Genomic DNA, 16,656 nt, shown 5'->3' on the forward strand with positions numbered 1-16,656 from the left:
GTAGCGGTGAAAAACATTACCATTGAAATCTACCTGATGAATTTGTCTCCATGCTCAGGTGCCAAGGATCCAAGTGTAACCAACTGTGAGTAGTAGTAATCAGAGAAACAGATTAGAGATGCATGCGCCAACATCTCAGCGTTAGCAGCAAAAATGAGTCTTTCTGCAAGAAACAATATATTCTAAAATGAAATGGAGATTTTTTTTAAAGGTTAAAAAACTCATTCAATTTTATGTCTCACAGGGCTTATACTGAGTTCAATATTGTATAACTGTATTAATTCAACTGTGAACCTAGAAACTTGCACCCACTTGTGAAAGAGATGTACTCTTGCTCTGGAGTGTGTTACTGAATATATTAAAGCTGTAGTGAAATGCTTCTTCTAAGTATGTGGTTAATAAATAAATAATTAAAAAACAAACAAACACTGACTTCTCTTCCTGAGATCTGACTTTCAGCTCTCTAAAAAAATGAAAAAGATATAAAGACTTTCTCAAACAAAAATGAGGGATTTTGTTGTTGCCAGTAGACCTATCTTTCAAGATTGTGAAACGAAAAATCTTTGAGAAAGAAAATTATAAAATTTAATTATCAATCCCAGTTTATAACTTAGACTTACATAAAATAAGGGCATCAGAGAGGAATTAAAGGTTAAAAACATTTATATTCTTATTCTTAATAGATTTAACATGTAACAGTTAACTCAAAACAATAATACCAATCATGCTTTTCAATCAAGTGTACTTATGCATGTGTGTGCATGCTTATGTATCAGCAAGAGTAATAATGGCAATAGTATAATGGCTGATGGAAAAATTAGGATATTTCCTTATGATGTGTGCACACTACCCAAGAAATAGTATAGCATTATTTGAAAATGAATCTGGATTAGTTGTAAATGTATACTACAAACTCCAGGGCAGCAACTAAAACAAACAAAAGGCATAGAGCTGACATGCTAACAAAGGAGAGAAAATAGAATCATATAAAACACACAAGTAAAGTCACAATAGATAGCAGAATCAAAGACAAAAATAGAAACAAAGCGTGAGGGTAACAAATAGAAAATAGTAAACACATGGTAGGTATTAATACAAGATATCAATAATCACTTTTCATATCTATTATCTATAGACATCAGAGATTGTCAGATTAGATCAAAACAAAAATAAGTAGGTTGTTGGTGTTGGCTTTTACCTGAAAACCATGTTACCATGTCTTAAAAATAACTGTGTTTTAGCCAGGTGTGGTAGCACACACCTTTAACCCCAGTGCTTGGGAGGCAGAGGCAGGTGGATCTCTGTGAGTTCGAGGCCAACCTGGTCTATAGTGAGTTCCAGGACAGCTGGGGCTACACGGAAACCCTGTCTCAAAAAGACCAAAAAAACCAAAACAAAACAAAAAAACAACAAAAAAACTATGTTTTAAGTATTTCTGATTCTTCATCACTTAAAAAAAGTTTATATTTCAATATTACAATGTCACTAAAGAGCTTACTTCTTAAATATTTGCCCATTAATTCATAAAAGATAGGCAGTAATGATGTTTAACATTTACTAAAAAAAAAAAAAACACCCTGATAAATCTAAAGTCAATTTAGTGAAAAATTACTGCCCCCAAATCTATTTATTATCCTAACTGCAGATCACTTTTCAATGAAAGCATTTAGAGGTTTAAAGACAATGTTGACTTTATCGCATTAGATTAACAGTTGCTCTGGCCAAGATCCCCAAGAATCACAGGACAATTTCAGTGCTAGTTTTGTAAGGGACTCATTTCTTCCAGATCACTGGTCAAACAATACCAAAATACTGGTCAAATCTCAAATCAGGTAATGTTATACCACAGAGACTTCAGCTCGCAGTGCACACTGGACTTTAAGGCTACATAGAAAAGAAAATGCAGACAATATGCCTGTACAGAAATATAACTGAATTCTTTAATGAATAACTTTTTTATAACAATGTATATGTTGAAGTTGTTCCTGTTCTTGACTCAGTCACTGAAGGAACCTGAATTAAATCATGTATAAAAATATTTTTAAAAACTTACATGAGGGGCTGGAGAGATGGCTTAGCAGTTAAGAGCACTAGCTGCTCTTGCAAAGGACCTGGGTTCAGTTCCCAACATCCACATGGTAGCTAACAGCCATCTGTAACTCCAACTCCAGTTCTAAAGGATCCAACACACTTTTCTGGCCACATGGGTACTGTACAACACAGGTGCACTTACCTTTATGCAGGCAAAATACTCACATACATAAATATAAATAAAATATTTAAAAAAATACTTACTTGAGGCAGAAACAGCAGATAGCAGTGCCAAGAATAAATCCACCCGCTTTGGCTGAGCGTTGCTGACCAAAGCCAGTTTATCATCAGCATAGCAGGCTGCCATCAGCCCAGCCCAGACAGCAGGGTCACCTGAACATGGAATATACAATTGGGAGACTTACTCATATCAAGACAGTGACAAAAACCTACCACAAACAAGAGTTTATAAATCTCCCCCTAATAAAAGTTAATTATGGCCAGGCCTGGTAGCGCACGCCTTTAATCCCAGCACTCGGGAGGCAGAGGTAGGCAGACCTTTGTGAGTTCAAGGCCAGCCTGGTCTACATAGTGAGTTCCAGGCCAGCTGGGGCTACAGGGAGACCCTGTCTCAAAAAGATTAAAAAAAAAAAAAAAGTTAACTATATCTAAAGAAATAATCTATTTCCTTAAAGAAAAACTAAATTGTATTCTGAAAACACACTGTTACATTCAGCCTTCAGGGTTTGCTATTTTTCTGAATAGATTATATTAAGATTATTATTAAGGTCTTCTTCCATGTTTGGCAGGTTCAGTTGCCTACAGTGGTATCCTATCATGGAAGGCAACTTCATTCACTTTTCACTAGACATGGAACGCAAGTAAAAGCAACACTCATCTTTATTTTTATTAACCAAGTTCCTGTTTTAAAAGCTTAGCTGTAGGATGAACAAATTAACACAGTTTTACAGTTCTTAAGAAAAGTATGAGTCAAAGGAAAAGATTAACACTGAGTTTATGTTCTCACAGAAAGCACAAGACACTTCACAGTGCCAAGTAGGGTACTGCATCTATGACTGCTTTCCTTCACCCATTTGATCTTTGTTTCATACTCATAAGCTTCATACGGGGTAGGAGGCCTGACCACAATGGGTAGCAGAGGAAAAGGTAATGACAGACATAGATTAGGTGTATAAACTCTTCCTAAAAAAGCTAATTGTAAAAAGAGGCTGAAAGAGAACTTGGAACAGACAAGGTTTTTTTCTTTTATTCATTTAGTATTTTATTATAATAAATCTTATTTTGCAGTTTAGTTCAAATTAATATTTTAATTTTGCTACCATTAAAAAAGAGATTATTTTAAAATCTTACATAGGAGTGCTACTTAATAACATAGTCATTTAATTAACACTGGGTTTTTTTGCATTTGTCTGTGTGTATGTGTAATGTATATGTGTACATATGTTCACATGTGGGGATGCATGCATATGTGCACATGTATGTGGAGCCTGAAGCTCAAGCTGGAAGTCTTCCTCTGTGCTTCTCTATTATATTCATTGAGGCAGGGTCTCTCAATTTAACCCAGAGCTCACCAAAATGGTTAGCCTTGCTAGTTAGTTTGCTTGGGGTAGCCCCTGTTTTTCAAGTGCTAGAATTCTTAGGATCCAAACTCTAGCCTTCAGCTTATACAGCAGCTACTTTTTCCACTGAGCCATCTCTCTGGCTTTTTTGGAGGTTGAGGGGCTTTTGTTTGATTGTTTTGCTTTTTTACACATGCATGTGTGTCTATGCATGGGGAGGCCCTATGTTGATATTAGTAGTCTTCCTTGATCGCTCCTCATAGTCTTCTTTGAGGGTCTCTTGCTGAACCTGGAGCTCACCGTTTCAGCTAATCTGTCTACACAGCTTGCTCTGGGAATTCCTGTCTCTGCCTCCTGTGCACAAGGATTTCAAGTGGGTCACCATGCCCATGTGGCTTTTATGTGGGTTCTGGGGATCCAAACTCTGGTCCCCATACTTAAATGGCAGGCACTTCATTCACTGAGCCACCTCCCCGACCCCTCAGCCCTTTTCGGATTTTTTTTTTAGATTGACTACAATATCCAAAATGACTTTCCTATAAATGTCTGAAATATATACCTATTTACTTACAGATGATTAGTATTATTTCTAATGGCCTTAGAATCATTAAAAATATTGCACAAATCAAAACCTTTTATAAAATAAACACATATCCACATACTTTGAAATAATTTCGGTCCCAGATAATGATTCTCTCATTTTAAGTAACACAAGACATATCAAATTCCAGAATTAACAAATGGGAACCATCCCCTAGAATTCATGAGCAGATCTAATTATTGTATAATGGAAGGAACATAACTGAGCCTTAGACCATATGTCTAGCAATACCATTAATAGGGTGACAGCTTCTCCTTTGGGATTTATTATTCTATAAACTAAACAACTGAAAAGGATAATGACTAGGGTCCTGACATGTCTAAAAATGCTACGACTGCAACTGATACACACAATTTCTAAACATTCCTGACCTCTAAGGTTAAGTGAACAAACTCCTTCATGGATCATATAGTATTCTGCAATCTAGTTTGGGGGAGAAGGGGGATGGTGGACAGTAGATGGCAGCAATTTATTCTGTCACATTACAAGAGAACTACTGTTTCCATGAACTCCCACAGATAACCAGCAACTCAAAATCACTACAAAATAAAATGACAGGAAAATATACAAAGTAGAAGCCTAAAAGTTTTAAAGTATATGCTTCTAAAATTAAAAGTATTTCTTAGCATCACAGAAACATAAATAGGAGATATTGGATTTTCTTCCTTTCAATTCTAAATTCTTGGGATTATCTTTAACTACTGAAAAGATTCTTTCAAGTAACATCTGTACACTGCTCAGCAAAAGATGTTCAAGGGTTAAGTACACAGTCACTGCTCTTAATTACAGTTTCATTCATCTCACTGTCCTCTAAGAGCACATCTTAAGCACTCATCTTCACCACATAGTTCCTGTTTTACGCATCTTATAGATAGATGTCTCTGCCTCCTTGAGTAAGTATTTATCCAGATGATAAGGGTAAAATCAGTGTTCATTTACAGTACTAAAGTTTATGTTACTTACACAATCAAAGGCTAATAAATCTATCATTCTGGATATAAAATGGGAATTCTGCAGAGAATACCTCTAAAAATCAGAAACTCACCAACATAACATAGACAAATTCAGATGTTTAAGTATCTTTTTGTTCTGACTTTCCAAAATGAAAGATAAGCAATATGATATTGGCCTATTTCTTTACTTTATAAAATAATCTCTAAAATATTAGATATTATGCTATTTAGTTAGGATATTTACAATTTATTGTGAAGATAGCACTGAACTTGCTCTTTGAACAGTTTGTTTCCTAACAATGTCTACTCATAGAAAAGTATTCTGATCAAATCTTCTGGGAAAGTAAGCAGTTTGATACTAAATTTCATATTTAAGACAAAATCATATAAAAAATTGCTTTGTAGCCCTACACTGCCTGACTTCTAGCCCTCTTAGCACAGTTTTCCAGTAGTGAACATGAAAACACATAGAAGCAGAACTACGCAATCCCTCATTACTCTGAGTCAATAGCATGCATATGGTCCTACTGGCTACAATGAATACTAGCTAGCTGAGGTGAGGTCATGCCACTCTAACAACTACCTGAGATGATAGTTATCGTCCTTTGATGGAACTTGGAGTAACCACGGAAACACACCTCTGGGTGCATCTCTGAGGATGTTTCCAGAAAGGTTTAACTGAGAATGGAAAATCTACCCTGGACATGAGCAGCACTATGATATGGATTAGGGTCATGGAACAAACGAAATAGAAATGAGCCATGCACCAGCATTCCTCTTTCTCTACGTCCTGATTGCAAATGTAATATGACTAGCTGCCTCTCCTGCCACTATGCCTTCTCCTATGTGCTCTGAAATTAGTCAAAACAAACCCTCCTTGCTTAAGTTGCTTTTGCCAGATGCTTTGTCATACCAACATGAAAAGTAACTAAAATACCATACAAAAGATCCCAACATTTAGAATTTAACTATACATAAAAATAATTGATTACCAGGTGTGGTAGCACACACCTTTAATCCCTGCACTTGGGAGGCAGAGGCAGGCAGATCTCTGTGAGTTCAAGGCCAGCCGGGTCTACACAGTGAGTTCCAGGACAGCTGGGGCTACAGGGAGACCCTGTCTCAAAAAGACAAAAAAAAAAAAAATTGATTAAATAATTTAGTAGGTATAGGTAAATCCCACCTAACCAAACTGATGGAAAATGTAAAATTTGAAATTCAGGGGTTAGAGCAATGGCTCAGTGGTTAAGAGCAATGGCTGCTCTTGCAGAGGACCCAGGTTTGGTTCCTACCACTCACATGGCAGCTAACAACTGTCTATAACTCCAGTTCCAGAGGATCTGACACCTTCTTCTGACCTCTGCCAGCATGGCTCAACACAGGTGCACTTACATACATGCAGGCAATACACTCATACACATAAGATAAAAATAATAGGGGGCTGGAGAGATGACTTGCTGTTCTTGCAGAGGACTTCAGTTCGATTTCCAGCACCCACATGGCGGCTAACAACCATCCAAAACTCCAGTTCCAGGGGATCTGACACCTTCTTCTGGTCTTTGTGGGGCATTGCATGCACGTGGTACACTTACATACACGCACATAAAATAAAAAAAATTTATTAATATATATATGGTCTCTTTTTTTTGAGACAGGGTCTCCCTGTAGCCTCAGCTGTCCTGGAACTCACTATGTAGACCAGGCTGGCCTTGAACTCACAGAGATCCACCTGCCTCTGCCTCCCAAGTGCTGGGATTAAAGGCGTGCGCTACCACGCCCAGTAATAAAACATTTTTAAGAAAGAAAATACATAATTCAGGTTTTCGGTAACAGATAATAAAGTATCCATAAGAAGACATTCCCTTCAGACTGTTTCAATAACTATCTCTTAATTATCAATAGCTAAATTCAGATAATCAAATAATATGAAAAACTTTAAAACACATTCTTAAAATTCCCTTGTATCTTATTTCATTGAAACATACTTTGTTCTTGTAACACACAAATACAAGATTGAAAACATCTACATTAATGAAGTGGAATCCAGCATGCTCACCTGGAGAAAGGAAAGCGGCCTTCTGAATGGTCTTTAGTGCAGGATTTTTTCCGTCTTCTGCAGCACTGCCTCCCACTGCCAGCTGGTTTACTGCAGTGTACAAAAGCGCCTTCTACAGAAGAGGGAAAACGTGTGCTAACCAGTTCTCTTCATAGTTCCCTGCTTCTCAAACTGACTGAAGGGACTATATTTGATACGACATGAGCCCTAAAGCTATGAGGAAAAATTATTTATTCCACCAATATTACCTAACAAGTTACATGTTTCTTTTATTGTAGAGTAACTAACCTTTCCATGATTTGAATCCAGAATATCAGCCACATAGCCAGCTGTAGCACCTCCCTATAACAAAACACACTATTTAGACAAATGCCAAAACTTCCAAGAAATAGTGAGTGATAAAATCTTTCCATTAAATCATTTGATAAGTTCAGTTTTTAACAAATTTGCAACTTACTCAACTTGACTCAAATCAGTCAAGGGCCCAGAGTGGAGTGAGGGAAATTGATGGCAGGCCAAGCCTAGCCTGGGAACTGTTGGCAACTGATTACAGCTGGGTTAGGGAGAGGAGATCTTCCTTAAGATCTCTAGATAGGCTGACTAGATTCCAGTTGATGAACTTGCACGAAAGGACATCTGGGTACAAATTCTTGACCAGATAGGATTTGACATGTATGATGGAATGCATGAGGTCCAGTGGGGAGAGGGTCTAAATTTGATTAAGAACTTCTGTGTGAAATGCATAAAAGCTCAATAAAAATATTTTTAAAAACTTATAAACTCTGAATACCAGCTTATTATTATAATTTTAAGAGCTCAGTTTAACATTTTTGTGGAAGGAAATTTTTCTAATTTGATAATTTCAATTCTATTATTAAAATACAAAAAGTTCAAAAGTAAGATAATTTTAAGGCAGCACCAATCAAATGTACATTATCTAGCAATATAAAAATATTGGGGAGCTGGAGAGATGGCTCAGTGGTTAAAAGCATTGGCTGCTCTTGCAGAGGACCTGGGTTTGATTCCCAGAACCCACATGGCGACTAACAACCATCCATAACTCCAGTTCCAGGGAACCTGATGCCCACTCTTCTGACATCTGAGGGCACCGCATGACATTAGTTCACTTACATACATTCAGGCAATACACTCATACACATAAAAATAAAAATATTTTTTTTAAAAAAATAAAAAATATTGGAAGAAAGGCAGAAAAGGAAAGTAAAAGATCACAAATATAAACTAATATAGTTTTATTCTTTGAAAAACAGAATTTTTAAAACCTCCATAGTTTCTAAGTAAAACTAGTAATTAAATTTCAGCATACTATGAAGCTTATTACTGCTTGAATAAATCAATGCTAAAAATCAAAACATGTAATATTAAATTTTTCATAAAGTCAATTTGAAATCTAAAATTTTTAAATTTCAATTATTGTATATTTTACCTAGAAAAAAAAGTGAATTATAAGAATGATTTTACAGGCACAATGATTCATGCCTATAACCCTACTACTCAAAATGCTGGGGGAAGAACTGCCATAAGTTCAAGACCAGTCTGTACTTCATAAATGAATTCCAGGTCAGCTTGGGATAAAGGGTAAGACTGTCTCAAAAAAAGGAGGCAGGGTCAGGGGATACTGGAGAGATGGCTCAACAGTTAAGAACACTGGTTGCTTTTGCAGAGGACCAAGGTTCGGATCACAGCACAAACATAATGGCAAACAACTGTCCATAACTCCAGTCCCAGGGGATCTGACGCCCTCTTCTGGCCTCCATGTGGTACACTTAAAAGCATACTCATACATAAAATAAAAATAATAAACTCTTTTTATGAATGATTTTCATTTTTTAATCACAAGTACGTTGCATCTTTCATTTCATATCAAACATGTATCACAAATGTCTGAACACTATACATCAAATAAAGAATGCTGAAAACAAAGCTTCAAAGCTATTCCAATGAAAGCAAATGGTAGATTAAAAAGAGGCAACACAGCAGTGGAGAAAGATTCAGATGTTAGCATGGGAATGAATCCCATTACCACCAGCAACTGTGATTTTGCACAAGCTACTTAACCTCAACATCTGAAGATTCCCTCTCTATAAAGTGAACAATAATTATAGCAATGTCATACTGTTGAGATTTATTAAAATAAATACAAATGCGTAGCACAGTAGCTCACATGAGTACTTCATTCACTGCCTAATAATGATGGCTTTACAGGTACTTTGAGCCAACCCAGCCACCGAAAATAACTAAAAACTTAGGATAAAATCCTACTACTCAAACAGTGGCTTTGTGTCAGTAGATGTGCACACCCTGAGGGTTGTTAGAAATGCAGAAACTTGGGGCTGGAGATATGGCTCAGCAGTTAAAAGCATCTCTTGCAGAGGTTCAGCTCTCAGCACCCACATGGTGGCTAACAACTGTCCGTAACTCCAGCTCCAGGGGATCCGACACCCTCTTCTGACCTCCATAGGCACTGCACAACACAGGTGCACTTACAGACATGCAGGCAATACATTCATACACATAAAATAAAAATAATAAAATTTGGGGGCTGGAGAGATAGGTCAGTGATTAAGAACAATGACTGTTCTTGCAGAAGACCCGGGTTCGAATCCCAGCACCCACATGGCAGCTAACAATTGTCTCTAACTCCAGTTCCAGGGGATCTGACAGCTTCTTCTGTCCTCCGCAGGCATTGCACGGCATGGGTGCACTTACCTACATGCAGGCAATACACTCATACACATAAAATAAAAATAATAAATAAAAAATATATATAAATAAAATTAAGTTAAAAAATTAAAATGAAGAAACTTGCCTCAGTCCTATTTAATTGTAATTTGCATTTAAACAATATTATTAGGTGATTTCAACAACACATTAACATTTGGGAAGCACTGGGATAAAATATTTTTAAAAATGGATCCCTAAAATAATTGAATAACAAAGATTTATCAGTCCAAAACTGAAAGTGAAAAAGGCAAAATCCAGAGACACAAATAAGCAGAGAGACCATTTCTGCCATTTGTAAATCCCAACAATAAGACTCATAGGCTAGTGAGACAGAAATTAAAGCTCAAGGCTTACACAAGAGAGGGTGTAGAGGAAACCCACATCACAATACTCTGAGCCTTGGAGGGACTGCACTCTCAGGTTCAGGATGAATCAGGATTGAGGTTGTTCTCAAATGACTTGTAACTCAGGCCCAGAGGATTATGGTTAATACAGAAACATCAAGTTCTAAATTAGTGGAAATGCCAAGCATCTAATAGTCCAAATTCTTTCTACATAAAGGTATTTTAATCCAAGGACTCAAATTATGCCTGCAAACAATTTTCAAGTATATATTCAGGTAAATGAAGAAATAAAGTAATATTGAGTGATATTGAGTGAAAAGCAGCAAGAATAACAAACAACATGTCCACAAGACTGAATACTAGAATTACGACTGCATATGATGTTTCCAACTAATTAAATGAACAAGGAAAGGAAACATGAACCACAGAAGTTACAAAGAAATACAGACACTGAAAATATCTGGTTGTTACAACTAAAGTAAATCAATGACTTCATGCTTATACTGACATTTTAGACATTAGCAGTGTTTGTGTTCTTACTATCCTTTCAAAAGCTTTTAAATAAAATTATCTTTTGGAATTTAAAAAACACAATCACTATTGTTTATTGTATTATGCATGTTACTTATTCATACAGGCATCAGCACAATCTGTATGTGTTCAGAAAGGTCCTACTACTTTGCAGTGTCCACAATACCCAGAACAACTCACTAAGTACATGGGAGGATACTTGGTCTTGTGCTCGAGTAAATAGAAATTGGATGAAATGATGACATTCTCTTTACTGTATTTATTATATACCCTTACTTATCAGGAAGATTTTGGAACATGACTCACCTTTGCATTCCGCTGAGTATGCTGAGCAACAACCCGAGACAACAAAGACCAAAGGGCAGGGTCAGCCGGGTTACTAGAGAGAGCGTCAAAGATGGAGGCTCAGAGGTGCGAGTCATTTGCCACAAACAGTACGGCAAACATTCTAAGTTTAAAACCTTTTAGACACCTATATAAGTTCATATTAATTACCAGATTATGAAAATGTCTTATATTTTAGAAAACATAGGAAAACATTTATGAAAATGAAGAGAAAAATCAAACTGTCACAGAAATAAGAAACAAGTACAAGAAGTTAAGGAAATGTAGCTCAAAGAAAATACAACTGAATGTGAAGCCTCAGGATAAACTACATGAGACAGTGGAAGGGCGCACTCTAGTAGAAATAATTCATAGAGAAAATTTTACACTAAACTTTATTATTCTTATTTTTTTAATTGGACCAGTGAGATGGCTCTGCATTTTAAAGCACTTAACCCTGACCCGAGTCTTTTCTGGGACCCACACGGTGGAAGGAGAAAACCTACTCCCACAAATCATTCTCTGACTTCCACATGCGTGCTACGGTACCTGCGCACCTTACCCACCCACACATAAATAAATAAAATTTTAAGTGTACCTAATCAGCAAAGATTATTAGTAAGAATGAATAATGAAAGAAAAATAAAGACACAACATACTGAAATAAATCACTGCTGCTAAGTGATATCTATTTTTCAACTTTTGAAGGCATTAATGACCATTTAAGTGACTAAAAATGCCTAAAACCATTAACCTGTTCTGTGTCAGTCTGTATGAGGTAACAGACTGACAATATTACAAACTTGGGAATTAAGAGTTTTTATATCAAAATGCATGGGGGCATATTCCTAAATTGAATTTCTTAAAAATCCTTATAGGTAAAATAACAGGCAGTCAGTTGTTTGATCCTAAGTAGGATTTTGTAAAACCAAAGTCTGACTTCTAAATACATATGCTTATTTCATTCTATAGTCTTAATAAAGCCCAAAGTTAAACACAATCACATCAAATACAATCAGGCCCCAAGTTCAGGGCTCACCTGTGGACAGCTTTAGATGCCTGTCTTTGCACTGCCACACTGCGGCCTTGGAGTGCATAAATGGCTGAAGTAAGAAGGTATCTCTGATAATCATTTCTGTGTTTAATGTGCTTCAGCAACTCATTAAGTGCTGCTTGTGACAGTGTAGCATCCTGCATGGCCAACCCTAGAGCGCACAGGGTTTGAAGGCTTTCAATGGTTGGTTCCTTTAAGATAGAGCTATAAATACATTTTTAATAATCTGTTAGCCATTAGTACAGTAGTCTTTATAACTATTAAAAGATGTTTAATACTTAATACAAAAAAAATTATTTACTTAAAGATTCATTAAAATAAGTCAGTTTTGATTAATATAAAAATAAGAACCTGGTTTTAAAATTAGAAACAGAGAGCATAACACCAATGGCTTGGTGGGGTGATATCAGGAAAGCTGCCCCAGTGATCTCCACAGCACAGAATCTGACCTTGCAAACTTGCAGTTTAAGTGAAAAGGAGACCTAGGACCCACTTAGTGAGCTGGCATTGGAGAAACATTTCTCTGTACTTTCCAGCAAATTCCTACAGTGCCATAACTGGGAGCCATTTTAAGAAGGGGCCTATTGTCTGACCTTACTGCTTAGAAACCTCTGCGTTTTTGCATCTCCATGATCTAAGGGCCTCGTCTTGGCGCTAGCACAGTAAACAGCCAATGACAATGTAGGCCCAGGAAAGTGACTGTGAATTTAACAGGAATGTCTGAAGGACAATTATGGAGGCATTTTTTCAATTGTCACAGTGACTGAGGAGTGCTATCACCCATTAACAGGTGATGGGTGGGGATATGCACTTCCACAGCAGGGCAGGGCACTTCTGTGCTATGTAGATTTGTACCACTCAAAATACCAATAAAATTCTCACTGGGAAGGACTGTCCAACAGCCTATATTAGTCAACTACTGTTCCTGAAGGAATTGTAGTCAACTTTCTAAAACAAACAAAAAAAGCTTCAGGAGCTCAACAAATGCTATATAAATAACTCCAAATACCACAGGCTTTTATTTTAACTTGTTCCAGAAACACAGAAATAGTTACAAGTTCAACTTGCTTTTAAATGAACTTTTTAATCAAGTTAACTTGAAGAGAAAGGAGGGGAACAAGAAAATTTTTGGAAGATCTGAGCAACCAAAAACCAGGCCAGCTTACAATTCTATTAAAAGTTTATGGTCCATGTGGTCATTTAAAAGAAAAAGTAATATACAAAAAGTGGAACATGGTTTTCAAATATTGGATGGATACAGGCTAAGAATTAAGTATTGATATTTAGGTCCACATATGACTGTCAATTTAAAAGAAGGTAGGTTCAATTCCTTTGGTTTACCTAAAAGTTCCTAAAACACTAAGAACTTCATTTCGCACTGCTCCAAATTTTATCTCAAATGTTTAAGTATCTGACCACCTTAAGTCCACTATACCTACCATTTGAAAAGCAGTGACTTGGCTACATCCATTTTCCCTTGTTTGTATTCTGTTATTGCCAGAGCCGTCAAGATATGGGCTTTGTCTTGCTCTGATTCAACAACAGTCAAGGCTCTCTCATAAGCTATTACATAAAACAAAAGAAACAAGCAAGCAAAATATAAAAAGCAATTTTAATTTATAGTATATGGCATCTCCCCTTTCCTAATTCAATTTCTCAAAAAGAACTAACTAAAAGTGTATCTTTATTGTTCCCTTGCTTTCAAGCAGATATTAAGCAGTGCAGAATAGTAATCATCTATTTTTAAACACTAATGTATCTATGATAAATGGCCTGGGTCTTAGTTTCTTCCCATGTACAACAGACTCTTAGTTCAAAAACTGCTACAAGACCTATTCATCACCATACCACACTAATAATAAACTGGCACATATACTGTGCCCATTATGGTTCCTGACTCCCAGTCAGATATTAGTTAATAAATACTGCAACCCCACCCCAATACTACATCTTTCTTTAAAAAAGTGCACTGTAGCTTCAAGCAATATTCTTACCTTTGTTGCTCTCTTTATACAACCCCTTCATAAACAGAGCCAGTGCAAAACCTACAATGTCCTCTAGCTCCTCAAGGGGTGTTGACTTAAAGGCCTGGACAGCTTTGTCATATTCACCAATGGAACTAAGAAGCAAAACACAACTTACTTTCAAGATGAAAATGATTTCAGTTTTATCAAAATATACAGACATAGTCACTAAACTTCATTTAATGACTTACTTTACCTATACTTCCTGTTTTAGAGTAGTGACTTAGTAAATACAAGCTATTAGGCTCAAGTTGTTGAAAAGGCTTAAGATGAAAGATATGTCACAAACAGGATGTATTAGAGGGTTCTGACTTCATTTTTTTCTTTTAAATTATAAGTGAAAACACTCAAACTCCCCTTTTAAACAAACTTCAATTAAACGCCAAGTTATAAGAATAATTACAGGTTGACTTTTATAGAACATTCTAATTTTTTAAGCTTAAATGTGTTGGCCTACATACTATTCTAAGGATATGGTTCTAGAATCTTTAACAAGTGTAATAAGCCATAAAATAGCCAGCCAGAATAAAAACCTAGCCTTTACATAAGCTATTTATTTTTATTTTTATTTTATGTGTATGCATGTATTGCCTGCATGTAGGTAAGTACACCTGTGTCGTGCAATGCCTGCGGAGGTCAGAAGAGGCCATCAGATCCCCTGGGACTGGAGTTACAGACATTTGTTAGCTACCATGTGGGTGCTGGGATTCGAACCCAGGTCTTCTGCAAGAACAACCAGTGTTCTTAATCACTGAGCTATTTTGGCCAGCCCCATAAGCTATTTACTTTTATATATTTTTTGGAAGGTATATAGATGCAATAAATTCCACAGACAAAACTACATATTAGCTCTTTCTGTGCTTCCAGCAGCCAGTGCTCTTAACTGCTGAGCCATCTCTCCAGCCACTTTTCTTTATTTATAAGTCAGAAGATAGCTCCTAGATGAGGATAATCATTCCCAATTTTAAAAACTATAGCAAATCAGAATAAGTCCAATTCTCCATCTATTAATTAGGCTTCTACTAAAGACAACAACCATCTCACCTCTAAATGATCAAGTCCATAACCATAGGTTCTAACCGCACTCCTCCCAAGGCACACAAGGGTTAGGTATTTTAACAGGTATAGGAAATCTGAACTTACTCTGACACTGGAATAACATATCCTTCATGTCACAATGCTCTGGACACCAGTGTGCAGCTCCCTAGTCCCACATCTTTCCCAGACAAATCCAGATTCACAGAATTAATGAGAAAAAAAAATACACTTACCATAACAATCTGCCATAATTTCTTACTGTAACATTGTAAGAATCTCGGTCTTCTGCAGTCTGTAACAATACAACTGCCCTTTAAAAAAAGACGAAGTATTTTAAATTACTTATGTGCAAAGAATTGTTTTACTTACTCCCCCTTAGACAAATCCATAGATTTCTGTTCTTTTCATTCAATTCTGCTAATTCTTTAGTAAGCTAGTTATAACAGCTTACTCGTATTTCATTGATACCACAAAAGCACTAAGATATATTAAAATTTTAGTTTGTCAGGAAAATAACTTTAATAATCTTGTTCTTTTTTAATAAGTGAAATCATTACCAAATTTGAGCTCTAAATATTCTAAAATTTTTAATCCAAACACAGATTGTGACTATGTCATGGTATTATAGTTTGACATACTAGAGTTTACAGAAGACATTATTTTTATTATTATTATTATTTTATGTGTATGAGTGTATTGCCTGCATGTAGGTTAAGTGCACCCATGCAATGCCCGCAGAGGTAAGTGAAATCATTACCAAATTTGAGCTCTAAATATTCTAAAATTTTTAATCCAAACACAGATTGTGACTATGTCATGGTATTATAGTTTGACATACTAGAGTTTACAGAAGACATTATTTTTATTATTATTATTATTTTATGTGTATGAGTGTATTGCCTGCATGTAGGTTAAGTGCACCCATGCAATGCCCGCAGAGGACAGAAGAAGCTGTCGGATCCCCTGGAACTGGAGTTATGGACAATTCTTAGCTGCCATGTAGGTTCTGGGATTCGAACCCCGGTCTTCTGAAAGAACAACCAATGTTCTTAACTTCTGAGCCATCTCTTCAGCCCCTACAGAAGACATTCTTTAAAACATTTATGAGGGTGAAGGGGTCGGGGGGATTGGAGAGATGGGTTAGCGGTTAAGAGCATAACTGCTCTTACGAAATACCTGGGTTTGGTTCCCAGTACCCACATGGCAGCTAACAACTCCAGTTAGTAACTCCAGTTCCAGGGATCCAACACCTTCTTCTGACCTCTGTGGGCATTGCATGACACGGGTGCCCTTACACACATGCAGGCAATACACTCATACATATAAAATAAAAATAATAAAATATTTTTTAAAAGCAGGCTTAGAATACATATAG

General features: G+C 36.4%; 1 protein-coding gene across 1 annotated transcript in view; it reads right to left on the reverse strand.

Moving 5' to 3' along the window:
* Nucleotides 1–16,656, reverse strand: part of Ttc37 (tetratricopeptide repeat domain 37) — a gene marked incomplete in the record, with an annotated part of 120,039 nt that overhangs the window by 31,468 nt on the left and 71,915 nt on the right. The window contains 8 exon segments of the mRNA XM_029561059.1: nucleotides 2,296–2,424; nucleotides 7,222–7,333; nucleotides 7,510–7,563; nucleotides 11,148–11,220; nucleotides 12,205–12,423; nucleotides 13,659–13,782; nucleotides 14,214–14,338; nucleotides 15,515–15,592. Coding sequence (XP_029416919.1) covers nucleotides 2,296–2,424; nucleotides 7,222–7,333; nucleotides 7,510–7,563; nucleotides 11,148–11,220; nucleotides 12,205–12,423; nucleotides 13,659–13,782; nucleotides 14,214–14,338; nucleotides 15,515–15,592 — 914 coding nt within the window.

Source organism: Nannospalax galili, unplaced genomic scaffold, assembly GCF_000622305.1.
Source record: "Nannospalax galili isolate Female #2095 unplaced genomic scaffold, S.galili_v1.0 scaffold393, whole genome shotgun sequence".
Taxonomy (NCBI): domain Eukaryota; kingdom Metazoa; phylum Chordata; class Mammalia; order Rodentia; family Spalacidae; genus Nannospalax; species Nannospalax galili.